At 46.2% G+C, this 27,401-nt stretch overlaps 1 protein-coding gene across 16 annotated transcripts in view; it reads left to right on the top strand.

The window, feature by feature from the left end:
* PTPRF (protein tyrosine phosphatase receptor type F) overlaps positions 1–27,401 on the top strand; it is a 342,731-nt gene that overhangs the window by 248,293 nt on the left and 67,037 nt on the right. For 9 of the 16 annotated variants that reach the window (XM_072343754.1, XM_072343753.1, XM_072343759.1 and 6 more), the window contains exons 6-8: positions 1,686–1,874; positions 8,944–8,961; positions 17,458–17,568. In XM_072343754.1, the coding sequence (XP_072199855.1) occupies positions 1,686–1,874; positions 8,944–8,961; positions 17,458–17,568 (318 nt within the window). The remainder of the gene's footprint in view (positions 1–1,685; positions 1,875–8,943; positions 8,962–17,457; positions 17,569–27,401) is intronic. The other 7 variants (XM_072343757.1, XM_072343760.1, XM_072343761.1 and 4 more) reach the window with 1 other exon arrangement.

The raw sequence follows: 27,401 nt of genomic DNA on the forward strand, positions 1-27,401 counted from the left end.
CTGGTGTCACTCCAGCTAAGCTCTATGTGCCTTTTGTCTTTGAAAATCAATGCAGGGCAAATTAAAAACAACCAAAAAAAAAAAAAAGAACTAGTTTCTACTGGTAACTTTCATTTAATAATAATAGTAATAATAATAATAATTCTTTTATGTATGCTCATAATGACAGAGGTTCCTGGGGAGGCCTGTTTGAGAGATAAAATATGGTTTGTGCTCTAAATAAGCATCAGGAACCTTTTTTTCCCCCTTTTTACCTTTAGAAAACCTCGATGTCTCATAGTCACTCTCAACCACGCAGAAAGAAAACATTCCAGGGCGATGTTTTGTTTACAGCAGATGTTGCTTTCTGCTGCAGTCTCGGTGTGCAAGCAAGTCAAGGGTCTTGGGAATTCTTCTGAGGTATTAGGGAGAAATTAGCTAAGAGAAAGCTGTGTTTGTAGTGCTGGGGTGGTAGAGCAGGTAGAAGGAGTGAGGGGATGTGGGTCCACGTGTGTGATGGTAGCAGGAGAAATTGGACTGCAGCACACTCAAGCTCTTCTGGGACTTTGGAGAATGCTGAGATCTTGTTTGTTTAAACACTGCTGGGAGCCTCGCAGAATTGGATTTGCAAGGGAACAAGCTTGCCTAAGTTCCCTTAAAATGGGAAAAAGAAGAAACATACTGAAAATAATTGAGTTTCTGGTGTTTTAAAAGCTTCTTAATGTTCTTCAAGTTCTTTTTTTTTTTTTTCTGTGAAAGTATGTCCTTTTGATTGCAGTTCAGGCTTAGCGGAGTACAGTACATCTCGGTACTGAATGAGTAAATGAGCTCCGTTCTGCAGCTGCTATTGAACAAGGATGTTGGAGCATGCCTTGGCTTATCAGCAAAGGCTGCCTAATGTATTCAACCCAGCCTTACCTGAGCGTGCTCTGCAGCAGCAAACCCAGTTAACTGTTTTCATACCTGCTGTATGAATGGTGTAGCAGTTACGGCGGTGCTTCATTTGATGGTATTTCTGTCAGACATGCCAGAGTGTGCACTGGCCATTTGTCACACATCTCTGTTGTTGTCTGCAGCCCTCAAAATGCACCAGGAGCTTGCCATGGCGCAGCCTTGGCAGGGAGGCTTTGGAACAGAGCGTGGTTCATTAGCTTAACATTCATTAGTTTCTAAAAGCCTTCTGAATCAGATTTGAGGGCACGAGGAAGAGATTTACAGTCTATCCTACTAGTGTGACAGAATGTTCCTATTAGAAAAAAAAGAGAGAGAAAATGGGCCTCTCTGGACCATTCTAAGGGGTTTTATTGTTTAGCTGTTGCTTTTCAAGATGCCTCAAACTATTTGGCATTGCGTTTGTCTGTTATGTTCAACTCGGTCCTCCCACAGAAAGGCAAATACCTGCTTTTACGGAATTATTAACAACAATAGATGAGCTTACGTATCAATGAAAATTATAGACGTTTCCCAAGGCAATTGATTTAAACGGAGTTAAATTTAGTGGAAGCTTCTATTGGTATAATGAATGCTCATTATAGAGCCTAATGTGCTTTAAGGGCTTGAAAACCTTCTCAGTAGGGAAGTCTAGCTGCTGTTTTCCAGCAGGGGCACAGATGCTGTGCAATGGTAGCGCTGTCACTACAAGTACATCCCATTGCTATGCCGGAGCATTTCTGTTTAACCTTGTCTGCCTTTTCTTCTTCTTGCAGAAGACCACCTCCCAGCTGGCTTCCCAACCATCGATATGGGCCCGCAGCTGAAGGTGGTGGAGAAGGCCCGCACAGCCACGATGCTCTGTGCTGCCAGTGGTAACCCCGATCCCGAGATCTCCTGGTTCAAGGACTTCCTGCCCGTTGACACTGCAACTAGCAATGGGAGAATCAAGCAGCTCCGCTCGGGTAAGATAGCAAAGCAAGTAAGCATCTCAACAACTACTCTCTTCCTGCCTTTTCTCTTGATGCTATTATTTTTCCTTGTGATGCTGAAGTACGACTCTAGACTCAAATGTCAATTTGATTTGAGGTTGTTTTTGTTACAACATAAGACCGGGTTTTAGAAGTGATCCTGTCTGCCAGGATATCGTGGCTTGTTATAAGAGACAAGCACGGACATTCCTTTTGGGGCATCAGCCAGATTCCTTCTTCCGTAGACCAACTTGACATTGCCACAAATCCTTGCTAGACTCAGTCATTTTGCTGCCAGCTCAGCAGGTCTCGGCAACCCTTGCACAGTTCAGATCAGTATAATGAGATGCTGGTTGAAGTTTTACAATCAGTGGTCATGTACTACTTCACTCCTTACAGAGACTCTGCAAGACAATGCTCTGCTTGCTGTTGAGATCTTTATCATTCTTGCTATGTGACACTACAAGAATAAGGAAAAACCTAAGAAGCAGCAATCCAGTGAATTTCAGAGGAAGGTGGATACAGTTCTGAAATATACAATTTCTTGTTTGTCATTTGATAAGCTGAATACTAGCTTTAGAAATAAAGACATTCAGTTCTTGTGGGTGGCTTGGAATACGCTCATTTTAGTGAGAAACTCTTGTTTTTCCACTGCACTGTTCAGTCTCTCAAGACTGTAAAGCCCATTAGAGAATTAAAGAAAATAAAACATCTCTCTGTTCACTTGATGGAAAGCAGCTCCCTGGCGTGAATTGCAGGGGATATTTAACAATGCATAACATTACTATATAGCAGCTTTAGCCTGGGGAAAAAAAGTCCATGGTATCCTGCCGAAAGTGCAGAAGGACCAGAGCTGAATTGGCTTCATTCTGGAAAGGTCTTGTGCTTAAATAAGAGACAGAATGTCTTGCCTGGCCGTGATGTGTCTCTGGGCACTCAAAAACCATTTGTTATGAGTGCTGCTGCCAGGGCAACACTATATTCCTCCTAGCAAGGTGAATGTCTTGACACATTTCCCCATAGCAGGAGTCCTCTGCATAAATCTGATGATGCTTGGATAATAAGAAGTAGGATTTTACTTGGGGGAGTGGGTAATGAGACATCACTCTCATCAAAAATAGAACCCAGCCTGACATTCCTGATCCCACCTTGATGTACCAGTGAGCGCTAATTATACTAATGCATTTATGGCTTATGAAATTTCCCAGTGACCTTTAGCTTGTCTCCCCCACAACATGGTTTAATCTTGATCTGTTTGCGCTGAAAGAAAATATCACACTTGTTAATTATTCTGAGAAGCTTTAGGAAGCAGCAATAGAAAAGTACACATGGATGTGTTTCACTTCATAGCTGACTAAATCAGCATCAGAAATTACCATAAATGAGCAGCAAGGCAGCTCCTGATGCACTTGCTGTATGTTCTCTTGCCTCCTTTTCACAAGCACTTGGCTGCCTCTCTACCAACTGCTTCACAAGTTTAGTGAGATAGAAAGTTTGAAAACAAACCAGTAAGCTCTGTCACTGTGTCCAAGTTTTGCTTCCTATTCACTCTTCTTCAGCAACGTCTCAATTGAATATTTCACCTGGGATTCAAACTCTAGAGCTGGCTGCTTGCTGAAGACACAGTAATTACCAAGGGATGTGTCAAGGGAACCTTTTAGAAATCAATGAGCAGCACACATTCTCAGACTTGCAAAAGGAATTGATTAGCTCTCTAATGTAGTAAGGGAGGTTTCCACAGTTCAGTGCAAGAGAATTCTAGGTATGAGTGAAGCTGGTGATTATATACCAGGATTCACCAGGGCTCTGACTGACGTAGCGTGAGTGGGGAGTGAGAAGTTTACCACTTCTCATGTCCCAGAGCTTCAACCCCTGCTAGCATCTGTGGCTCCTTCCTGTTGTTTCTGGCCAATACAAAGTAGGGACTGCCCCTTGAAGTGCTTGGGTCCCCCTTATGTGCCATCAGTCTCTGCATGAGAAGCGTGATGGATCGGGCAGTCTCTGATGCATTCTGCAGGATGCTAATTGAGCTTTCCAGCCCTGCACCATAGTGGGGCAGAATTATTTTTCAAAGAAAAGAATTTAAATAGATACTTCATTATATGAGAGAGTTTAATAGTTTGCAAAGTCTCTGCTCCATTAAGATCATATCTTACAGCCAGCCTGGCATATCTGCAGGAATGTCAGTTTATACTGTCTCAATCTAAATATACGCTCATTTAATTTCATTTAATTAAAACCCAATAAAACTTAGACGGATGTAATATAGTTAAAATAGTCACAGCACAGTGTCAGCTCAGTATTGCATATATAGGCTGTCTGACCTTCATCCAGTACATAACCTGTTATTATTCAGTTGTCCTGAATATAGGTCATAACGGTCAAAGCTGCTATGGAGTCTAACTCAGAGTAGAGGAATGATTTTTCTTCAGGCTTCTTGTGTGGAATAAACAGCTAAAGAAACACATGCTTGGGAGAGGTGCTGTCTCCTGAGGCTCAAAGCTATGTGGGCATGCAGTGCTCTGGGGGCTTCAGGCCCATCTTTGAACTCACATGCAGTCAGATCATGTGCCCAAGTGGGCTCTGAACATCACTTTCTAGAGGTGTGTTTGTCTCATGTCAAGGTACTACAGTCTGTCATCTTAGGCTCTTTTGACCTTAGAATAATGGTGTCTGTCAGTAGCAAATATGCAGCTTATGTCTGCCCTGTGCCCTGTCGTCCTCATTTCCTAATTGCATCTGTATTTGCGTATTGCAGTTTTTCTTATTAAACCTCCTGGGAGTTAACATAACTCCTCACATTTAGAAGACTTTTTCCTCTTCCTCCCCCCATCCCCACCCTGGCCCAGTACATAGGTCTTTCCTCCAGAATAATGCTTAATTCATTTTGAGTCCAGCTCTTGGGTTGTTTTGCCAGTACGTGTTGAGGTAATTGCTCTAGAGATGAGAACACAAGTAAACACAGATTTTCATCTCTGTTATCACAGATCAAGGCAAAGGCAAGGTCTCTGACTCATGCTGGTTGTAGCAAAATTCTCCCTTGCTCATCTGTTAGTACTCCCCGCCTCTTGTTGAGAAGCTGCTTTTCTGCAAATGCAGTGACTCAGGACAACTCCCTGTTCTCACCAGGGGTGCATAGCTTTGGTCATTGCTCCTCAGTCATTGACAGGATCTAAGGCCAGCTCTGAGCTGGGAAACCTCCCCAGCACACCAGTTCATTTTAAACCTGTTTGGCTGAACTGATTTTAAAACGGTCGTGAGACCGTAGTAGCAAAAGATGCCCATGTGAGGGTTCTGGCCCATGCGGGTCAGTGATGCATTTTCCAACCATGTTTTAAAATTACTTCATGATGTGGCAAAAACTGTCTCAATATAGATCAGATTGTACTGATGCTTCACAACTGTTCCATAAGGATTCTTAGATCACAGGCTCCTAAAGACTTCAGAGCAGCTCTCTGTATTCACACTCCCAAAACTCTTGAATACTTCCAGTGAGTTTCATACTGGAATTGTTCTTCCACCTCGTTCTTCAGAAAGCTTCTGAACAAAATGTCAGGTTAGAATAAATAAATATCCTGACCGTTAACAAACAGATATCTTTGCCATGCACAGAAATTCAGGGAGCATTGCCATCTTGCATCTATTAGAAAACTTGATGTTACAACGAGCATCATTCTTTTTTAATCACCGTCAATTAACTGAGTTACAGAACCGTGCTCTAGACCCTAGTGTGGCTTCCAGGCAATTAACTGCCAGTGAAGTATCAGAGAGGGCTCTGCAGGTGACTTCATTCACTGTCTGGGAAAGTGTGGGTGCCTCTAACGAAGAAGCAGTGGGAAGCTGCTCACCAGGTCATCTCACTGCATTTATTCTCACAGTTTCCAGCAAGCATTTTCTTTTTAGTCTTGGTCCCATGGGTAGAAGCCCTGCTTACATGGAAACCAAAAACATACCCAGCATACACAGCAAACTTGCAAGAAGAGGTGGTGCCTGTGAAAAAGCAGCATGGATGGTGAGTGCTCTGACCTGCTTCACTGCTGATAGTCAGCATTAAGGCCCCAGTGAAAGGTGTTCAGCTCCTAGCAAGATACAATACAAGATTCAAGCAGTCTCCCCATTGCAATTGAGATTCAAGTTGGCATTACCCTAATGCCTAGTTGCAGCCAGCAAGAGCTTTTGTTTCTTTCTTTGACGTTGCTTTGATTATTTTTTTTAATAGGGATAAAATAGTTTCCTATAATGAAATGGTTTGTCGATAGGTCTGGGAATTGTTCGTGTCAGCAAAGCAAAGTCCCTTCTCCAACAAAGCCTCTGATACAAATACTGATACAAATAATCCCAGGGAATTTTCCAATATGGTCCTATGTTTTGCCTTCCTTTGGCTGCTTGGCTGCATGCTTCCAGTACACGGAGGACATAAGGGTCAGCATTTATTCCTGCTGAAGTGTTTGTATGAGGTGTTACTCACCCCATACACCCTTAAACCACCCTGGGGTTTAAAGGTTGATCTTGAGGTGCCCGTTGTATAAAGTAACCTTGTGATCACAGGGCATAAGACAGCTTCAATAATGGTTCATGTGATGGCACCTCTGTCACTTGACAGACTTGGCAGGCAGTCTGTGGCCTACGTGCTGTGATCCAGTCCTTTTGAGAGACACCCTGAAAGGAGGGTAGTCAGAGATGGGTTGTCATATGATGCGAAGGGAGAACGGAAACTTTGATTCCTTCTAGAAGAGGAAGTTTGTAAACCAACAGGAAAGCCTTGTTCACTCCCCCTAACAGTGTCTTCTGCACAAAGACTGAGTGTCTTAACTTTGCAAAGGTGAGAGAGACCCAGAACAAACTGTGCCAAATACAGTGTGCCTCTCAGCTGCTCCCACAAGGATTGGCTTACAATCAGAGACCAGGAGAACTGGGACTTAATGCAGGAAAAACGAGCTGGTCACACTTGCATGTTAGGGAATCTGCTTCAAGTATGCAGTTGCTCTTAAAGCTCTGTGTAGACAATTGCATATTAGAGGAAGGGTTTAGCCTCTGCAGGGAGTAGATCTGAAGATTTGCTGCAAATCTTCAGTTCTAGAAGAGAACAACAAACCCCATTTCAGACAGATGAGAGAGAAGGAAGTCCTGTTTTCTGCCCCTTGGGCTCACGCTTAAAGTCATTGCACAGTTCCCGTGGGAAGTGACACACTGTGGTGATGCTTTTCTTAATTTTGAGAATGATGGGAGGGGGTGGAGGGAGGCCCTAGACCAAACAGAACAAAAATAACCCTTGGCAAACTTTCCAAACAGGCAAAGAGAAATAATGCCATTTTCCATGGCTGTGCTTTTTTCTATGCAAGTATCCCTGGCTATAAGTATTCAGTCAAGGGCAATGGTAGTTACTAAGATAGATAAATAAGCAACAGATTTATTATTGTAAGGGAGAGATTTCCCACAGCTTCAGTGACTGCAGGATCTTTTCTGATGCTTCAGTCATGTGTGGATAGAATGCGTCAGAAAATATAACTAGACATAAAGTTAAGATGGGGTAATGTCATCTTGGCAGAGGAAAATGCTAAAATGAGTAGTTGGAATTGCTGCTCCTGCTTAGAGAAAAGACTCTGCCTAAAGGAAGGGTAGTTAGGAAAGACAGAGAATAAGTATAAATATTGTAATTACTTTTTAAGAGGCGAGTTAAACGTGTTTAAAATATGCTTCTTTGTATTTACAGAAAATCTTTTCTGTCTTTCTTTCCCATTGGGTGATCATTGTTGTGGATAATGGAATGAGCTGTAAATCTGAGATACACGACACTCTTGTATGCATTCTGGTATTTATTAATCAGTACACTGAACATGATCTGACACACTGTGTCCTGTTTAACCCTGTTTTTCTGTCTGTTTAAACTCCTCAGTTTTCTTTGGTAAGTGCTTGGTATTCAGATCTTACAAATCTGCATAAAACCAACACATACCATGAACTGCCTATGGATTCAATCTGCATGAATCTCTCCCTTATACTAACAGCCTTCATATGTGCAAAATAAGACCAAGGGGACAAAAGTGGGGAGTAAAAGGGTTCCCTGCCAATTTGCCCAGCTGGAGCATCTCCCTGTGAATCATGCATCATTACTGATCGTGCAATGAGCTCAAGACGCTGACCGGTGGGTCTTCCACTTGCTAAACACGTTGACCTCAGAAGTGAACCTTTATAGATCACTGCAATAGGATAACTGAACCTCAGTCCCAGAGAACCCCTCCTTATAAGATACTTTTCATTACAGCATGTAAAATTATCTCTGGTGCCTTATAAAGAGGGTGGGATTCCTTCCTCCAGCTAACATCCAAATCAGGCAGGAACAACAGAGATCTGGCTAGCATGCCGTTGTTACATTAGCAGAAACCACTTCGTTTAGCAATACTTCCCTGTGTAAAGTTAATTCTGCACGACACCGATTTCTTTGCCGCAGGGGACCCGATGCAAGGTTTAGGCAAATGCAGAGAATAGCTCAAAACTGATTTGTTACACTCTCCCCCAAGTTTAATTTCTTTAAGCAAGCAGATTTTGTCCCACTGGTCATTCTAACATAGCGAAACTGCACCTAGTGCCCGCCACCATGCGCTTGCCACCCCCTGCTGCCCAGCACTCGCGGTCACACAGCCCCAGGCCACGCACTCCTTGTTCTGTAAGGAATGAAGGGGCACCGCACCATCCTCCCAACGTGTCCTCCATCTCAACTGCTTGAGCACTGGTGGGGTGAATGCCAGCGGTGAGGCCAGCCGGCAGTGGCAGCTCAGCCCACGCCATGTCCCCAGTGGCAGCAGTGGTGAGATGCGAGGCTGGGTGCTGCACTCCTGGAAGCGATGAGCTTTACTAACCCCCCGAGAGTGTCACTCTGACTTTTACTGCACATCAGTTTCTTTTTTTTTTTTTTTGTTTATTCCTATCGCGCTAATACAAATTCTAGCTTGAAAAAAAAGAAAAAAAACAACTTTCTGCTTTTTTAGCTATGATTTTCTTCCTTTCCTCTTTGTACTAATGCTTCTCTCTAATCTTATTTGCATTCAATTTACCTCACCAGGTGGTACACCGATCAGAGGTAAGAATGCTGAAATGTGCCTCCAGTTGTCACGTCACTCCATCTCCTGTCTGCCTTGTCCCTTCTCCTCCAGTGTTGCTCATCTCCAGCTTTACTCTCAGCCCTAACTCTGCCAGCGCTCTCGCTCATCCGCACTCTCCCACTAGTGTGTTTATTTTGGTTGCTTTTTAGCGTGACTTCTCGTAGACTCATCCATTGCGATTTTGCACTGTTGAAAGGGGGTTATTCAACGGAAAGTTTGCAAACTGGAAAATGCTCCCCGGTCTCCGCCACGGGAGGGTTGGCATCTCCTGCAGCTCCTGCAAGGCTCTGAGCTCCCCGCGCAGTCGTGGCCTCTGGGGTTCCTGTCTAGTGGGTGGGAGCTGTGTTAGATGAATTGCTTTGGTGTAAGTAGGTAACATTTTCACAAGAGAACGAATTCCCTTCTGCTGCTGCTGCTGACAGGCAAGAAGCTGTAATCAGAAGGAGATCAGTTGTTGAAAGTTTGAGCAAATCTGGCTCTGGGATGTTGTTTGCATTGCCCATATTTGCCTTCCAAGTGTGGCAGCAGAGTGGGGAAGCGCTGTCCCGAACCTCCCTTTCAGAGCGGAAATGCCAGTGGTGCTTTGTAGCGCAAAAATTTGGTTAAATAGAAGAATCGGAAACGCATCTGGCTGCTTTAAGCCTTCATTAATTAAACCCACCTATGGTTTGACAGCCCAGTGTGCACGGTCCCTGGCTGGTTTTCAAAGCCTATGTGCACCAGTAATGACTTTCCAATTGGAGTGTTGTCTTTGCTAGGCTAAACACTCAAAGCTGTCCCTTCAGATTAACTTTAGCGTGTTAATCAGTGCTACGTGCTGAGGCCCTCCCGAGTTCTCTTGTGAGTTTGGTTACCCCTGTTGACTGACCCCTGGATTTCTCGACAGAGTGACTACCACCTACAAACTGACGCAACCCCATTTGTGCAGTTCTCCCCTTTTCTCCTCTCCTCCCCCTTTTCCCCGAATCACCGCTGGAAGTTAATAATCTGACTCTCTGGAACTGGTTCTGTTGCTGGGGGTTAATGTTTTCAGCTCCCGTTAAGTGATTTTAGAGCAAATGTGAATTGCCGTTTGATGCGTATTTGCATTAAGTTGCCTCTGTAGTAAATCTGGGTCAGGGAAAAAGACTGCAAACCTTATTTTGCTTTGAATGGGCTTACATATCTGTCATTCCTCCCTTTGGAACGCTCACGATTGACAGCTGTGATGTTACAATCTCCTTAAACTATTTCTTCATCTCCTGTTCCTATTGCAAATCCTAAAACGAAATGACAGATGGAATGCTAAGTAGCCGAGCGCTCCCTGCTCCCAGCCCGCATGCAGCGCGGCCGTCCCGGGGCCTCCCCACACTCTCGCCCTGTCTGATGACATTAAGTGACTCAGCACCAGAACCGCGTGGATGCTCCATACGTCCTGCTTGGGAACTGAGCGCATCTCTGTGAAACGGAACCATCCATCTCATGAAACATAACTTCCCCACACCCCTCACCCCCCCTTCCCACCTCCGTTTGAGTCCTGATGAGGTATTTTGAGAATGTTCTTGACATTATTTAAAATATATGTGTCCTGTTTGAATGTCAAAGATGACATTTCTGTGAGAGCAAACAGAAGCCACGTGCTGCTCTCTGGCTTCTCCCAGAGGATTTCTGTCAGCCTAATGCCTTTTATTTAAAACGGAGGTCATTGAATTTCTAAAGATAACGACAGATTAGATGAAAGTGCTTTTGTGATGGTGAGGTTGTGTCTGTGTAGAAGTGACTGTTCTGCCATGTTCTATACCCAGCTGCACTCTTGTTCCTCATTAAGGTAAGTTGGATGCTTTGGAATCCATTCATTTGGTCTGAAAGGAAGGGTGAACTAATGACTCTTAACAAACCCTTTTGGTAACGATGTTGGGGGCGGGAGGGCAGATTGGCTTTGATTTAATGGCTGCTGTGACTGTGTCTCTGTGTGTGCAGAGCCCTTGGGAGGTTCGGGTGCTACCCAGGGCCTTTGAGCTGTGGCAGCAGAGAATCCACTTTAAGGAAGCAGCACAGGGGATGAGCATGAACTTCTTCCATGCACCCCTCACCAAACCATAGGAGATTTTTCTAGCCATCTTGTTTGATCTTAGCAGCACTTTTTTGGTCCTTTCTGTCCAAGACATCTCTGGCTTCACTGAAATGGGAGGAGCCGACATCTATAATTCATAAGTCTCAGTTTGTAGCTTAACTCTTTGCACCTCAGGGACTGCCCCGGGTAGTAATTAAATCTTGAAACCCCTATTTGTTCATCAGGAAGACATGGAGCTGGCAGGCACCCATCATGTTAGGCAATAACTGACTGCTTAAGGTAACCCACAGATGGTATCAGCAGCTCCACGTTTAAGCACGTTATGCTCCCTTCTTATTTTCAAAGCAGAAAATAAGGTGTTCATTTCTAGCATTTCTCTGGAATTCAGTTCGCTCATCCGTGTGTGAAACCTGGCTGCATTTTCCTGCCCCAGGCTGTGAGACAGAACAGTACAGTTGTGTTTCAGGTGGGTGCTGGACTGAGCAGGCATTAGATCAGATGCACACAAGGAGGTAAAGAAATACCATCATCTCAGGCATTATCCCTCTGCTGTCAGATTTATTTGTTACTTTGCTGTCACCACAGGAAATACTGAGGTTCCTGTACATAAGAGTATTTCTTCCCAGCAGACGTCAGCATAGCAGAGGTCTGTCTGAATTAACTTTAGATCAGCTCGCTTGGGTGTCAGAAGCTGTCTGTCTGAGAAGCCAGGTAAACACCTGTACCAACTTCTGTGTAGCTGCAGCTAAACCTTTCCAGTCCCAAGCAAACTGATCTAAATACAGCTCCAGTATTCCTGTGCCATCCTGAGAGCTGGAGCGTAAAGCTATCCAGAGAGATTAGAGGAAGCTAAAAGAATTCTGCTGTCTTTTTGAGTGCGTGTTTGTACATTTGATTGCACTTGGTATGTGAAAGAATTTTTCCTGTTGCTTGAGCTTTTTTAGAGACACACACAAAACGAAAACCATTTTAAAACAAGAAAATACGTTTGCGGAGCAGACAGTGTCAGAGGGGTGGCTGGGTGGGATAGCGCTGGAAAGGTTTGTCATGCCATGTTTCTGGCTGTCAGGCTTCAGATTGGCTCGTGTCCCTTTAGAAACACACACAGAGGTAATACAGTGCGTTTGACAGTGCTGTAGCTTTGCTTCTGATGCAGAGTCCCCTGAGATCTCCTGTACCTGCTGGTGAGAGATCAGAGCATCCTGAAGCTCCTCTATCTGAAAAGGAGACCGATGTGCTGCAGTGCACACTGGGTTCTCTCCCTCCTTGTGCTTGTGTCGTGCTTGGTGGTGATGGTCAGGTGCCATCAGCAGCTGCCTCTGGTGCACAGGAGAGCAATTTGTCACCAGCACTGCCATCCAGAACAGGCCCCTTGCTTGCCTATCACCGGCCTCTCAGGTATAATGAAGATAATGAACACTAACAACAAAAGTACATCTGTAGTGTGTTTGGTTGTGTAATTGGCACTGCTGATGGCTAGTGGAGATGAGGTGCATTCATTCCTCTGTAACAGCTGGGAGGTGCTGCTGTTACAAATGACAACAAATGAATATGGGAAATGCTTGTTTTCATTATTAGTGGCTCTTCCTTGGTTTTGGTGTCCTTCAGCTTTTCACAGCTCCCAAAGCAAATGTTGTTTGTCTTGGTCAGTAGCCAGGGCTACTGCAGTCCCTTGGCTGTCAGGGCTCTCACATTGTCCCTTTCCCCACTGTGTTCATGCTTAGAGTTCTTGTCTCAGCTGGCATTGGCTCTGGTTCTGCTCTGCAGCTCCCTGGATTTTGTTAGGAGGGTTGCTCTGTGGGAGGGAGTTTTTAGCAGAAGAGGGACTGGAACCCTGAGCAGTGGCTGAAAGGGTGGCTAAGAATGCTGCTACAGGGTAACCATACAGTGTTGGTTTGGGATAGCCATGTGCTCTAGCATGCAGGATGGGCATGTTGTGCCTGTTCCCAGTTGACTAGGAGTAAGGGCCCTGGTCACACCACTGTGTTCATTAAAACCTGCATCACAAGGGCTTCTGTGACAGCAGGCTGGTTCCTCTGCCTCCTTTCATTCCATGTCCAATTTTATAACCAGGGCAAAAGGTCATTCATTGCCCTTGAGCAAATACCCCATTAGAGTAACAGCGCAGCTCCTGCTGCCAGGACAGAGCTCCCACCACAAGGGATGCAGAGCAGTGGAGCCCCAGAGTCGCCGGGCTCTGCTCCATGCAGCGCTCTCTGGGTGTTTGCGCTCTGCTCCTGATGAGCTATGGAGCAGGATTTCAGAGAGATCAATTTGTATGGCAGCTTGGAGCTTTTCCATCTGCTTTGTCACACAGAGGAGTGTGACAAGCCCTCCGTGGTGCAGCAGTACCCAGCGCTGCCAAGAAGTGGCCCTTATCAGGATCTGCCTTCCCCATGCTCTGTGCAGTGCACTTTTTAAATGCTTCTTTTAAGCACTGTCACTGCAGCTAATGACTCTGCCTGAGCACAAGTATATTTGAATAGATAAGTATCTCGGAGAGCTGCAAATGGGGATGCTGTCTGTGCCCGAGTTTAAAGAGCAAAAGAAAAAGCTGGGAGAGGAGACTGGCACTGGCAGAGAGATAGCGGCACAGAGTAAAGGACCTACAAGGGATGGTTGTCTGTCAACAGAGCCTGATTCTGCCCTCAGCCCCAGGAAGCTCTGCTTTGTCACCATGCTCCCTGGCACTTGAGAGTAGCCAGGGGTTTTCCTCAGGAGCTGGCAGCTCTCTGATAAGCTGAGATGTGTTATCGGGAGCAGATTTGAGCCACAAGTGAGACTGATGTGAGGTGACAGCGCGGTGAGGGATGGCTGCCCCTCTTCTGCTGGGCCCTGCTGCAGCTGGGGAGCTGCAGAGGTGGGGTGATGCTCTGCAGGGAGAGGTTTTGCTCTGATGTGTGCAGACCACTGCAGAGCCCCGCAGGCTCTTTAATAAGCTGTTCTGTTCTCTGCTGCTCCCCGTGCACCTCTGTGCATCCCCATGGTAGATGGTCCTCATACATCTGCTGGAGCTGTGCTATCTGACTGCACGTCAGGCAAATGAGAAGGCACCTGGCACCAGAGCGTTGGAGGAGACCAGACAAGAAGTCTGCTGTGACATCCTGTGTGAACAAGACCTTATTCAGCAACTTGCGCAGCATAAAACCCAAGTAATGAATAAAAGTAAATCAGCCTGCCTAGCCCTGGTTGGCAGAGGCACAGAGGATTGTAAGATGAGATGCTGGCAGGGCTAGGAATAGAAATCAGGTCTCTACATCCCCAGTCCTTTGTGAGTCTTGAAAGCAAAGATTTCCGTACCCTGTTGAAGATCTTTGGGTGCAGCTTCCATAAACTACAGAGACAGGAGCTGCTCAGGATTTGGTTCTTCCTTGTCTGTGGATCCCCATGTCTTGTCCAGCCTAGGTTTGAATTCTGTGAGAGGTGAAGCTGTTGCCCTTCTCAAGGATGACTAGACCAGCCTGCAGCATTTTACACCCGCAGACTTTTTCACAAGGCTCAGATGCATTTCGTGTCTCCAGTTTGTTGATCCCAGCCGTGTCTGAGCTCCTTAACTTTGTTCAGAAATCTCAGTACCCTGAGACACACTGCACTCTCCTGTATCCATCACTCAGCTGTAGGCTGTCCTTCAAGACAGCCACCCCTTTAGTCCCACTGACTGCCATCATTGTGCTGTGATCCTTCCCCTTTGTTCTGTTAGCTGTGCTGAGGGCTCTTTGTGTTTGTCTAATGACGACTTACCACATTAACTGCTTCTTTTCTGGTTCAGTTGAGAGGTTTCCTTCCTGCTCTCTGGGTTGTCTCCTGACGTGCCACAGTTTGAAGTCATACCAACACAAAGCCAGAATCCCTTGTCTGATGTCCCTGAGCATTTGTAGACAGTTCTATGTTACACGTTTACAGTATCATTCCAGAAAGCAGTCTGCTCTGGCTGCAGAGCTGACAGGCAGTAATTACATGTAACTCAGCTCTGTCTTCATTTTCTTCATCCTCTTTATGTTTTGCTCTTCTCCCTCCAGCACTGCTGTTGAGGTCCCTAGAGATAAAGAATAGGATGACTAACTGGCATTTAAGAGGCACGGTGATCACAAGATCGCGTATGTTTAAAGGATATAAATACCAGTGATGTGTGTTCGATGGCTGAAAGGGGACCTATCGCTTGGTGTGTCTGCCTGCAGTTACCTAGGGGTCTTGCTCTTTCCTTGGCAAGCACTGCCACCTACTCCTGAAGTTGCTTTCAGCCCAGGGATGAGAGCTGCAGCCTCGCCCAGAAGGAGCCTGTTGGTCAGGGCGATAACATCTACCTTTTGTTTTTAAAGTTTGTTTTGTTTTGCAGTGCACGATTCCTGCTAGCCCAGCCTGATGCAAGCACAGAAAGTGAACTCTGCAGCATATTTGTGCCCATAGTAATGAGCAGAAATTAAGAAGGGGATAATATGCAGCAAGCTCCAGTAAAATCACCCTGACAGGGAGCATAACCAGGCTGTGGCATGAATTCCTTGAGGAAGCGGTGAAAGACCTATCACTCGGCCCATTTAAAATGGGATTGGACAGAACACAAGTACATTTACAACAGCGAGCAATGCTGCCCTGGCCCCCAGGGATGCACAAGATAACCTAATAGGTCTTTTCCATTTCTAGATTCTCTTGATTCTCTGTATCTTGTCAGTGCTGGGAAGCTTCCTCCTGCTCCACTGCCTGTCATGCTGCTGTCTGCTTGGAGATGTTTTTCACAGGCAGCATGTAGAAATTCACCGTTCTCCCCGAATTAAGCAGGAGAAGAGCTCTGTAGGCTTTGGGCTGTGGGTGTCCAGAGAGCGCCAGGGCTGGGGGAAGCTGGCAACTGCTTTTGTGAGTAGGTGGAAAGGCTCCTGCAAACAGGCTTTCACTGTCTAGCTGAAGCCTCGTTTCCAGCACTAATGCAACAATAGGGAGGGCTCTGTACATCATTTTTATTATATGGCAGAACCCAGGGAAGTTCATTTTTCCCAATGACATATAGACTTATGCTACAGTCTCAATTTATCCTTCTAAATAATGTAGGTGGCAGTGGTTGATTCACATTAGTTTTTCTTCAGTTCTGATGATATGAAAAACTGAGTTTGACCTCTGCAGCTTGAACCAGCAAAAAGGGGAAGGCAATTTCTCCAGCTATTCTCCGTGCCGCTCTCAGTGGTCGTTTTGAACCGTGGCAGGCAGAAATGAGTTCAAATCCTTACAAGCAAAGGGGTTAATGTTCTCTTTTAGTCGGGTATGTGGCTTGTGAGCAGAGTTCCCTTCTTTCAGGCGATCCCAACCAGCAGAGTCTGAGCACTTGGAGGCACTTTAAGAATTGCTGCCATGCTGCCTGGGGGAAGCAGGCAGAGGGCTGGCCGTGGGCTCCTGCCGTGCCAGCTTGCTGTCATAGCATCCTGCTTCTTTCCTTCTCTTCACCCCCCCTCTTTCAGCCTGTGTATGGGACCCCAGTAGGAGAGTTTGGTGCAACCAGTTTTGCAGTCATCTGCAAAACGTCATCGCCCGTCACGGCCACTGCATGGATTCCTCGTGTAAGTTGCTACTGTGTGTGCTCTGACAATTGTTGCAATTATTTCATGTGCCCCTAATGTGTCTGGCATTTCAGGGATAGGATCAGGTCATGAACCAAGGAGCCTGAAGGCTGGGCCAAGCAAATGTTCCTGCTGGAGGGGCTGCTAGGATGAAGGGAGGATGGCTGTCATGCCAGCACCATGCTGGAAAAATAGGTGTATTGCGTTGGTGTCTTTATCTGATGTCTTAAACTGAGTTTCTAATCGTTTTATATCAAGTATAATCCAATCTGAAAGGGCAAGGAGATCACTGGCAGAGAGAAAGCTGACAAAAGGCAAAGTGTTTTCTTCTCAAAAGGGGATATTGGCTGGGAGGAGGGGTGGGGAGATGGGACTCTGCCAGCTTCTGCAAGGAGGTAGCAATTTGTTGAGCATTTCCTAGGCTTTGTGTGCATCAGATAAGAAACAAACAGCAACAGTTAGTGGGCTTTGTGCTTGGCTGTTTTGATTAAAGGCTTATTAAAGGTCCTCTTATTAGACGGGAGTCCTATAGCAAGCTGTAATTAATATGTGTGTATGTGTATGTTTTCTTCCTTTATTGCAGCAATGAAAACAAGCGGTTGGGGTGGTTGGAAATGCATCAGTAAATGGTTCCTTGTGCATTAAAAAGAAGCACAGCACACAACAATAATCAATTACACAAGCTTCTGACAGCAGACTGGGTACCTTGTGGCTGTATGCTGGTACCCTGTGGGTCCAGGGGACAACATCACAATATATTTACCCAAGAAGATACTTAAAAAGCACGAGGCACAGCCTTCCTTTTCTGAGGTTGTCTGTTCAATCACCAGGTTTGCCATAACATGAATGGTCTGTGTCATCTTGTTTGTGCACAGGAGCCCTGCAAATAGAGAACAGCGAGGAGTCGGACCAAGGCAAATATGAATGTGTTGCAACCAACAGCGCAGGAACCCGTTATTCTGCCCCGGCGAACCTGTATGTTCGAGGTAAGAGCAGCTTCCACCCAAGGAGGTTTCTGTCCTGCTCAAAGAGTTCTGGGGCTTCCAACAGAGGAGTGTGTTCCCTCTTAGAATTTCTTTCTCCCTTGAACTCCCTAACTTTGTGTCACAGCTATTTTAATTGGGAGCGAGGGATGCTTAATCCTCTTAAGTACAAACTAACCTCTGGTGCAGTTGTATAAAGCCGGTCATGCTCTGATGCACCAGCTACAGGTGAGCTGGTACTTAGGCCTCTGCTTTGGAATGTGTATCTTTAAAAACTGAACAGCTTTTTGGAGTTGTCCTAATCCATCTTATATGCATCAGCGATTAAGCCTCTGGGTATTAATGGCTCACACTGGGAACCTGCTGGAAATTAGCTGCAATTCATGTAAAGTGATTTTCTAATCATTATGCTATGTTGCCAATTCAGAAATATTTTCAGCGCGCCAGAAAAACTAGCTTTTACATCAGGATGGTTTCTTGCCAGCTTTCTTTTTCTACACAGAAGGTATTTGAGTTAGCCCGGAGAAAGGCAAGGGTAAATCCTCTGTACCCCGTCTGTTAATTTCAGCAAGAAAAAAAAGTGCTGCTTCATATGAAGCTCTGTGTAACCAGAGCTGCTGGTTAGGAACCCCTGGGATGTGTGGTTATGGATTTTCCCAAGGAGAAAAAGAAGGTTCTTGTGTGCAACCATTATTTGCTAGGAAGTTAGAAACGGATTTTGTTTTCGCACAGAAAATCAACTGTCTAATAAAGTCTCATCTTCATTTCTTCCTTTCTCTGTTTTGAAGCAAGAAATTACAATACAGTAACCAATGCATTGGTTAGTATGGGAAGAGGACACGAGCATGATCAAGTCTTCACATGATGTGTGTTTGCTCCTAGGGGTGGCTTCTGGCATTGTTGTGTCTTTGCTTGTTCTGGGGGATTGCTTTTCTATTTTGCAGCCTAATTTGGATTATGGGAGTCTTTGGAAGACTGAAGGATCCAGTTAAACATGTTCAGAAGGTGAAGCTGTGTCTGTGCAGTGGAATCATTCATTTCACTCTCACAATGTAATTGCAGATGATTTTAAACTCCCTCTATTCTTCCAAGTTCGTTTTTCAGGCAAGCTGTGCTAAAACTCATTCCGGATTGTCCCTTGGCACTCTGAGGGAAAGGATCCTGTCTACCATGTTGGCTGTTGTTGTGTAGGTCTGTGTGGAGCATTCTGCTGCTGCATTTGGGGATGGTTTGCTTCCTGTGACATGCTCAGATTCTTGGTGCTCTGTTTCCTAGGGCGGTATGGCTGAAAACAGGCACGGCAACTTCAAGGGATAGAAAAAAACACCTCTTACAGTGTTCTGATTTCTTACTGACGAATGCTCTTTATTTAGCAAGTCCTGTAAGTCTGAGGGATGTAATGAATCTTACTCCTGAGTCGCTGCTCAGCAATGTTCACCTGTCCTGGTTGGGCCGGGCACAGACCTTGGGTGGTTGGCACGTTGTAGAGGATCCTGATGTTCACTGAAGAAAGTATGTTCTTAGACATATGCCTTGCTGTTAACCACCATTTTCTTACACATAAATTTCTGGAACAAGCTTTTTTATTGCACATAATCTTTACAATGTCAGTCTCTAGCCTGTGTGATCCTGATAAAGCTCTGCTGTATATTTAAGACAGGATACCCCGTAAATTACTATCACATGAAATTCTGTGTGTGCTGGAGCCTGGGTAGTATTTATGCTTACATCTTGTGCTTACAGTTTATGATAGCTAATGTACAAAAAAACACCCTGTTGTTGCTGTGATAGCTAATGACTGCAAAAAGTTGGTCAAGCCAACGGGGTGTTTTATTTCTTTAAAAAGAAAGGAAAAAATGGAAATGTCTTCCTTCCTCACATCTGGGATGTAGTATAAAGAATCCTTGATGTCTTTTCCTCTTATGATTGTCCTACAGCATTGTCATTAGAAGGATCAGTGACAATCCAGTAGAGCCTTTAGGAAGTGCCTGCAACTTTACTAGAGAGGCCATTAATTAATGCTAAATTACAGAGGAAATAGAGTGCATCTGCTGCACCACCACTACACGGTGGTTTCGTAATGACTGACCTCATTGTGGCAAATACCCAGGAAGCTGGCCACTTTCTGGGAAAGCACTGGTGAGTGCTCTGCAGGTCTGAGCAGCAGCCCCGATTTCCACCCTCTGTAATGCTTAGGAGCGCTTGTACCCAGCTCTCCTTTACAGCCTCTTGTTTATTTTAGTAGTTCAAATGTTTGTTTGTCTCTTTGACTCTTGGGGTTTGTGTTTTTGATCGTGTCCTCCCCTTTCTGAGCCTCCCAGGTAATCCTTTGTGGGTGTGCTGAGCTGAAAAGCACATTAGCATCTTTATCATACTTTTCACAATAACAAAGGAAGATTCTGGTGGCGTAGAAGGAGCATCCAGGCACTGCTCAGGGCTTCCTGTATCAATGAAAGAACAGGAGGAGGAAGGAGCCGGGTATACCAGTGCCTCATCTCTGTGAATCCTTCAGAGCCAGCACTTCTGCACAGATGGACTTCATTAAAAGTTAAAACATTTCCACACCAGGGATTTGTAAAGGAAAATGGATGCATTTTCCTTGAAGCTATTATTTTCATCTTACTAAGTGTTCTGGAAAGCAACCCTCAGAAGCTGCCTGTTTCTGGACTGACAGGTCTATCTGCTGCTGCTGCAGAGCCAGGATGGGGTTGGGGAGCAGCGCTGGGAGTGAGCTCCTTCCTGCTGCTGCCCCGCAGCCCCAGGCATGCCAGGGAGCTGGAAACATTGGAGGAGCAAGGACAGAGTGAAAGCCAAGGGCAGCATGCATGCCAGGCCATGGTGGCTATCTGTGGAACGACAGTGATGTCTTCCCAGCCTGCCCTGTCAGCACAAGCGTGCTTGCCATGGGTGTTGTTCCCACTACAGAGAAGCACTAATCCAGAGGTGGTCCGTGGCTGTGTGTACCACAGTCTCTCCTAACAGTGATTAGATTTGGGACCTGATGGTGCTGTGGGGAGAAGAGAAGGGAATAGAAACATATGGAAGATATGATTCCTCTAATCCGTAGAGCTTACTGTCTAATTTAGCAGCAAAAATCCTAGAAGTTCATTCAAGATGTGCAAGAAATTTATTTAAGTGTAGAAGGGAGAGTGGGCCTAGTGTGGAGAAAAGGTAGTGTCATCTCGTTGTGCACGCTGGGAGTAAAGAATAATGCCACCGATTCACGTGGGCCATTGGGTTTTTCTGAATACATTTCACTCTTCATTTGCCTCCATCTTCAGGGACATCTGCACAAAGAGGAGCGTTTTCAGCTTAAAGTCTAGCCCTGTGACATTCCTGTGAAGGCAGTGGCCTCTGTGGATCTCTTTCCCTATATGAAAGGGTTTTTTCCACCCTTCGCTTTCTCTGTCTGTGGCGCTATTGTTTGCTCAATGAAGGGGATGAGCTGAAGGACTGTGTGTAAGAAAAGCCTTACAAAACACTGTGGGGTTTGCAAGCTGCGTTCCCCAACCTTGCATACAGCAGTGAGCTGTATCAGTGCTGTTAGAATAGTCATTACAAGAGTAGTGACCATATATTTAAACAGTAAAGCTGCTGCCCAGTTTTCACTTCTAGATGCTGCTTTTCAACCTCCAAGGCAGCTGCACAGCTGCTTGTAAAGAAAAGACAATTTAAAACTGAAGTGTCTCCTCTGTCCCCAGATCACAAAGCAGTATATGAGATTGCCGTAAATAGAAATGGTTTTACTGCAAAAATCTGTGCTTTCTCAATCAGCATTTTGAAGGGCCAGGCTGGTATTTCATGTGGCAACAGGGAAATGGGTAGGAGCCTGAAGTTTGATTCTCCAGTTCTCACTGAGGAGCCGTCACCCAACACAAGACAAGGGCTGCAGCTCTGTCCCCAGCAGCGGTTCTCTGCCCTCCATGGGGTTTTGCACTGGGAGCTGACTGAGATGGCCACTTGCAGCTGTGCGACGTTTGCTGCAGAGGGGACCTTGTGTAAATAATAATAATTCTGAATGACTGACACCGGCCTGGAGCAACAAGACTTGGAGCCTTCGAAAAGGACATTTTGTGCTTATGTAATATTATAACAGCTAAAATAGCAACGGCAGTCAAAGCTTGAGGGTATTGCCGGAAGAATAAAAGCTGAGGATGGTGGTAAGAGCAGAGCCTGAGAAGTGGCTGGGTAACAGAACACATTTGTTCCCAGCCCCACTCTCCTGGCAGCACTCTGTTAAGCTCCTTGTCAGCTCAGATGGGTGACGGTCCCCAAGTAGTGAGGGGCACTGCTGGAGCTCCAGTGCCCAGCAGCCAGCAGTGAAGACCAAGACCAGCGAGGGGACACCTAATGACGGGCTGATTCCACCCAGATGACCCAGACTGCTGCTTCGGACAGCCTCTGCCCTGCACCATCAGAAGGCAAATCAGTCTGCACCAGAGGTCACAGAGCAACCACCCCTGAGCTATTGGCGAGTGGCTGGGAAGGGCAACAGGTCTAAGGGGCTGTGATCTCCATGTGTATCCTCTGTGCAAGCCCTGACCTCAAGGTGATGCTATGACAGAGCCATGTGACACAGAGCAGTGACCCCTCAATGAAGAAAGTGCACTCCTCTTCGTGGGATCTCAGTATTTATAACTCTTCTGTCTCCAGGCACTGCTTCTCGCTGAAGCTACTGCTCTCACCAAAGTCATAGCAGCTGCACTTTGGGCACTGACATCTTTATTCCTTGCAGTCTTTTGGTGGTTAACAGTGAAATGCAAGGCTCAAGCCTAATTATTTGTAAAATGACCTTTATGGAAAACAGAACAAGACCGGCTGGTGGCTCGGTGCCTGACAGCACAATACAGAAATGGATTTGGAAGCCTGTTTCCCCCTCCTTACTGCATGGCCTGCATAGACATCTGTGGAACAATTAGGTCTGTACGTCTGTGCCGACTCAATGTCCACCCCCTCCCCTTTCATATCCACTTGCACAGAGGGTTAGGAAATCCATCTCTGGTGCTCTGAGACTTTCTGCTCTTAATTGAATTCATGGTGAATGTGTGTGCACCCGGAATGGCAAGGGATGTTTGGGTGACCTGAGCATCCTGTCTGTCTCCGGAATGGAATACACTCATCACTGTAGCAGGAGCACATTGTTATTGTGTGTAATGGGAGGTTGTCTTATTCTCATTTAATCTGGCGTAAAAAAAGGCAATCTGTCCTTTTGTTCCTCTAGACCTCTAAAAGCTGTAAAAAATAGAATCTGATTTACGTGGAGTCCTTGAGACGCAAGATGTGTTTTTAGCAATATGCAGGAACAGGTTCATCCCCTTCTGGGTTTTAGCTCGCCTCCATGTCTTTTGGATTCCAGAGTGGCTGGGTTTGCCTTTATATTAGTATCTTGCATAGCACCAGAGGGATTTCAGCACAGGGCAGATGCTGGCAGTTCCCAGAAGAATTGCAGAGCTGATTGAGATAATGAACTTTATTGTTGCTTTCAGGAAAGTATTAGTTTCTCCCCCTGAAAAGCTTTAGAAACATGTTCCCTTGTATGGACTAGCAGTCTAAACTCTGACTTGTGCATTCGCATCCTGGCCACAGCCCCAGCCTTGTTTCAGGGAGCTGATGCCCGAGAATTCACAAAGCAAAGCTTCCCATAAGCCCAAGCTTATTCTTTCTGCAACGAGCAGCTGTGGTTAGAGTATTGCTGCTGCTGCAGGAGATGAGTGTGTCTGCAGCCCAGTAAGAGCCAAAGGCAATCAGCATGGGGATTTCTGTCTGCAGAATGCTGGAGCCACCTGACAGTCAGGACTGGCAGACGTGTCTCAGACACAGCCTCGCTCCTTGCTGCTGTGCTGCTTTCACCTCCTGGGGCTGGCTATCCACTGTTGGCACTTCTGCTGTGCCATCGCTTGATTTGTCCCACATGCAGACCTGTGTGTTCCTGGTAGGCAGCCCAGGTTTGTGAGAACAGGGCAGTGATCTGGTGGGCTGGGGGGCAAGCCCAGACTTAATCCCCCACCGTGCCCACCTGAGGGGCAGGTGCCTCTTGCTGTCACTGCTGAGAGCTCTTTGTTTTTTTGTTTTTGGGGGGGAAAGGAAGAAAGGGAAAGAAATCAACACCGCCAACAAAAAAAAACAACGGCCTGTTGGTAAAACATGCCTCTTAGCTTAGGAGCGACATGGATGGTGAACTGAAGATAAGGCAGGACGTGAATGGGATCTGTAAGGAAACGAAACTTTCAATTTGCCATTTATCATGTTCATCTGAGATAAAGCAGCAGCTGTTTAAGCATGAAGTGAAAGGAATGGAGCGAAAACTTTCTGCCCAGGTGTTTCCTCTCTCCATACAGCTGCTCCAAAATGCCCCGTTACTGGCTTTTATTCCCCATAAGCCACAAATATAATTAGAGATTAAGAGATAATCCGGCAATTAGTGACGAATAGCAGGCCCCAAACCCGTTCCAGTTTGACAGACCGGAAAGTAATCTGTTTGAATTAGCGTGTTTCACATGTGTCTCCTCGCCTTTCCAACTCTAAGCTCAAGTGTCAACATGCTGGGCAAGCTGGAGCCGTGGGTGCTGAGCAGGGAGGTCCCTCCGGGCTCCCCAGGGCAGCAGCACCCATAGCATGGGCACCCTTCTGTGTGGGGCTGCCTGCTCCAGGGCTGCTGGAGCACCATTCCTTAGGCTCATGCCCTTGGCCAGCCTCTCACCCTTCAGTTGTGCAGTCCCTCTCACCCTTCAGTTGTGCAGTCCCAGCGGGCGCAGCAGGTTGGTCCCCCTGGTTTGAAGCAGTTGAAACAACTGTTCTGCTGTTCTCTTCCAAGCTCTGTTGCACTTCACAGGCCACGCTTGTAGCTGTTATTGGCAGTTTGTTGCCTGGTCTGTACCGTGTCACTGTTGGTTAAAATCTTGTCCTCTAATCGCAGGAAATGGCTGACTGTCCTGTGCACTGTATGATGCCACACGCTGTTCTCTAATTTGCAGCATTTCTGCTGGAAAGCAGATTCTTTCCCCCACCTCCTCCTCCCCCCGTCAGAAATGTGACTCATAAGCAGTCTTTAACTATCAAATCCACTTCTGTATTCTCTCAGCGAGGGTTCAATTACAACTGATACGCCATAGATCCGTAGTTGGAGTGAGGTCACTCCTGCCAAAGAAATAAGATCTCCTTTGTCGATGAGGAAAATGCAACTAACCTTCTACTGTCTCTCCCGCAGGAACAAAAACTGGGACCTGCTCAATTCTCTCTGGGTGTCTTTGTCCTTCTGATTTCTTGTCTGTCTCTCACTCACAGCAAAGGGTACCAATGAGGCTCTCCCGAAAGTGAGCCCAGCCGAGCCTGCGCGTGCCTGTCCCTTGCCTAATATCTCTCTGCTACGTGTAGCTCTTTGTTTGGAGAGCGGGAGCAGCTTTTCATGATAGAAGATTTTCCGTCCACCACTCGGAGCTTTTCTTTCACACTTGATAAAATTCGGATCGACGTGCATATGCTTTTCCTAGTGTGTGCTCAATGGGTTTAAAGTGCCTTTGCCATCGTCTTTATAGCCGGAGTGGGTGCGTGGGAGCATGTCCGTCCGTGTGATGGCTGCAGTCCTTTGCTGTGTGTGTTTTGCACGTGTCTGTGCTTCCAGCCCCTGGCCCAGCGTGGGGCTGCCCCGAAGCTCCCTCCATGTGAGTACGTGTGGGTCCCTCTGCCCAGGGCTGGCAGTGGGGCACAGGGGCCAGCCCTGCTCCGGGCCAGAGCAGTGAGAGTGGCTCGCTCCTGTCCCAGCACGGAGCGACCTGTGAGCACGGTGGGAAGTCGTGGCTGACCTCTGTAGTCTTGTCTTGTCGTTTCAGTGGTGTGCGGACAGATGAAGCTTGGCCTGTTTTTACTCTCTGTGTTTTTCCTTGTCTTTTTTTATTCCCTCCTCATCTTCATCGCACTCTGCCATCAAACAAAACAAACTTTCATCTCTCAGATCAGCGAGAAGGTTGGTCCTTTTCACTTCTTATCCATCTACAGTACGCCACGTCAGATGGGACTTTTCCAGTAGGGAGAGGAGAGCCATCCCCAAAAGGGGAGGGGGCCCTGCAGACTCTGGCTCCCTTCCAGGCACGGCCACAGTGTGCCCGATGAAATCTGCTTACTGTTTGCTGTGACTCTGGCGATGGCATTGATACGTTGCTTGCATGTCTTTGTCGCTTGAGTTTTAAAATGCATAGAATACATTTTCCATGCAAATAGTAGCCAGGATGGTTTTGTTCAAAGGTAGGGTGGGAATAAGTGCATGCTGCTGTATGTGTTGTCCCTCTGTAACCCAGTACCTCTGCTAGGTGCCCACCTAATATCTCTAAACTGCTGCTGCTTTCTGGCCAGAGATCAAGAGCAGACTTTGGAAGTAGGATTAGAGTAGCTCCAGCCCTCTACAAGCTGTTAGGATGAGCGGGTCCCTCAGTTCCTCGTGTGGCTTTAATAGTTTTTACTTTCTCAGAGGGAGTAAAACTTGGTTTCAGCCTCAGCTGGAGGAGGACCTGCTTCTCCAGCTGCCCTCCTGCTTGTCCTGTTGGCCAAGGGCCCTCTATGTGAGTGATGCCAGGGCAGTGTTTCCTCTCTTCTCCTCCCTGAGGTTGGGTCTTGCTTTTGCTGGCAGGAGAGCAGGGAACTCAGGAGTGGCCTCAGTTATTCTGGGATGGTCCAGGGAGGCCCTTGGTGGCCTGAAGAGGAGCTCAAGAGATATCTTCCTCACCGAGGTGTCGTGCAGGTCCATCCACATGTGCTGGAGGAGAGGGATGCTCAGATGGCCATGTGTCCCGGGGCTGTTCCTGGGTAGCAGAGTGGGACACTCTGGCTCCCCTCACGTGTGCCATCAGGCAGCTGAGTGAGTTGATCTTATAATCATCACTGGAACAAGTTTTAACGAGTTGTCATAGCAGTTGTTCCACTACGCTGCCTTCGCTCTGCCTGGAATGTGCTCTCATTTAGATGGTACGGAGACACAGGACCCTTGTTGTTTACCAACTGAAAACAGATTTCACGGAGGATAGAATGACCTGGGCCCAATGCAGAGATGGAAAATGAGAGCAAGGAGGAAAAGGGAGGAAATTAAAGCCAAAAGCCTCCCAGATTTCAGTGTGTTTGGAGCACCGCTGTGATGGCGCAGGTGCCTCTGGAGAACAAACCTCTGACAGGGCACTGAGTGGTTTGACCACATGCTTCAGTGGAGGCAGCCGAGAATGGATATAAGCCAGCAGGAGCAGGTAATTTCCCATTCCTTGTGCCGATCCCTCCTTCCCACCCCATCAAAAATAGCCAGGTACACAAATATTTAGTGTGAAACCAGAAATTAGTTTCTAAATATTCCAATGGGATTTGCTATACTTATAATTTGTTTGGCACTGATAATTACATCTCATGTTTTTTCAGCTTTACTTAAAACTGTGTACTGCTCACCCATGCATTTAATTATTGCTGTGAGTGCTACGAGGTTATTTATTAACGAGTTATTTTATCTTGATACAGTGGATCCTTTCTCTTATTCTCCTCCTTAATGTTGTGTTATTTTCATCAGAGAAATTTCGGAGAGTGAATGCAAATTGCACAGCTCCACAATCTTGCTCTCCCTTACTTTGCTATTAGTATGTCAGTATGCTGAATGCTGATGTGTCTCCAGTGCTGCACCACTGTAATGATATATCCTCTTTTATATGTGGTTGTCAGCGCAAATAATTAGACCTAAAAGTTATAGCTGAAATATAATCCAAAAATGGCAAGGCCCTGTTTTGGAAATTGTCTATAAAATGTCAGCACTCAAGGATGCATTGGGAGCATAAATAGTACAGCATTGTTTGAGCACAAGATTAGAC

The sequence above is a fragment of the Excalfactoria chinensis genome, chromosome 8 (assembly GCF_039878825.1).
Source record: "Excalfactoria chinensis isolate bCotChi1 chromosome 8, bCotChi1.hap2, whole genome shotgun sequence".
Lineage (NCBI taxonomy): Eukaryota > Metazoa > Chordata > Aves > Galliformes > Phasianidae > Excalfactoria > Excalfactoria chinensis.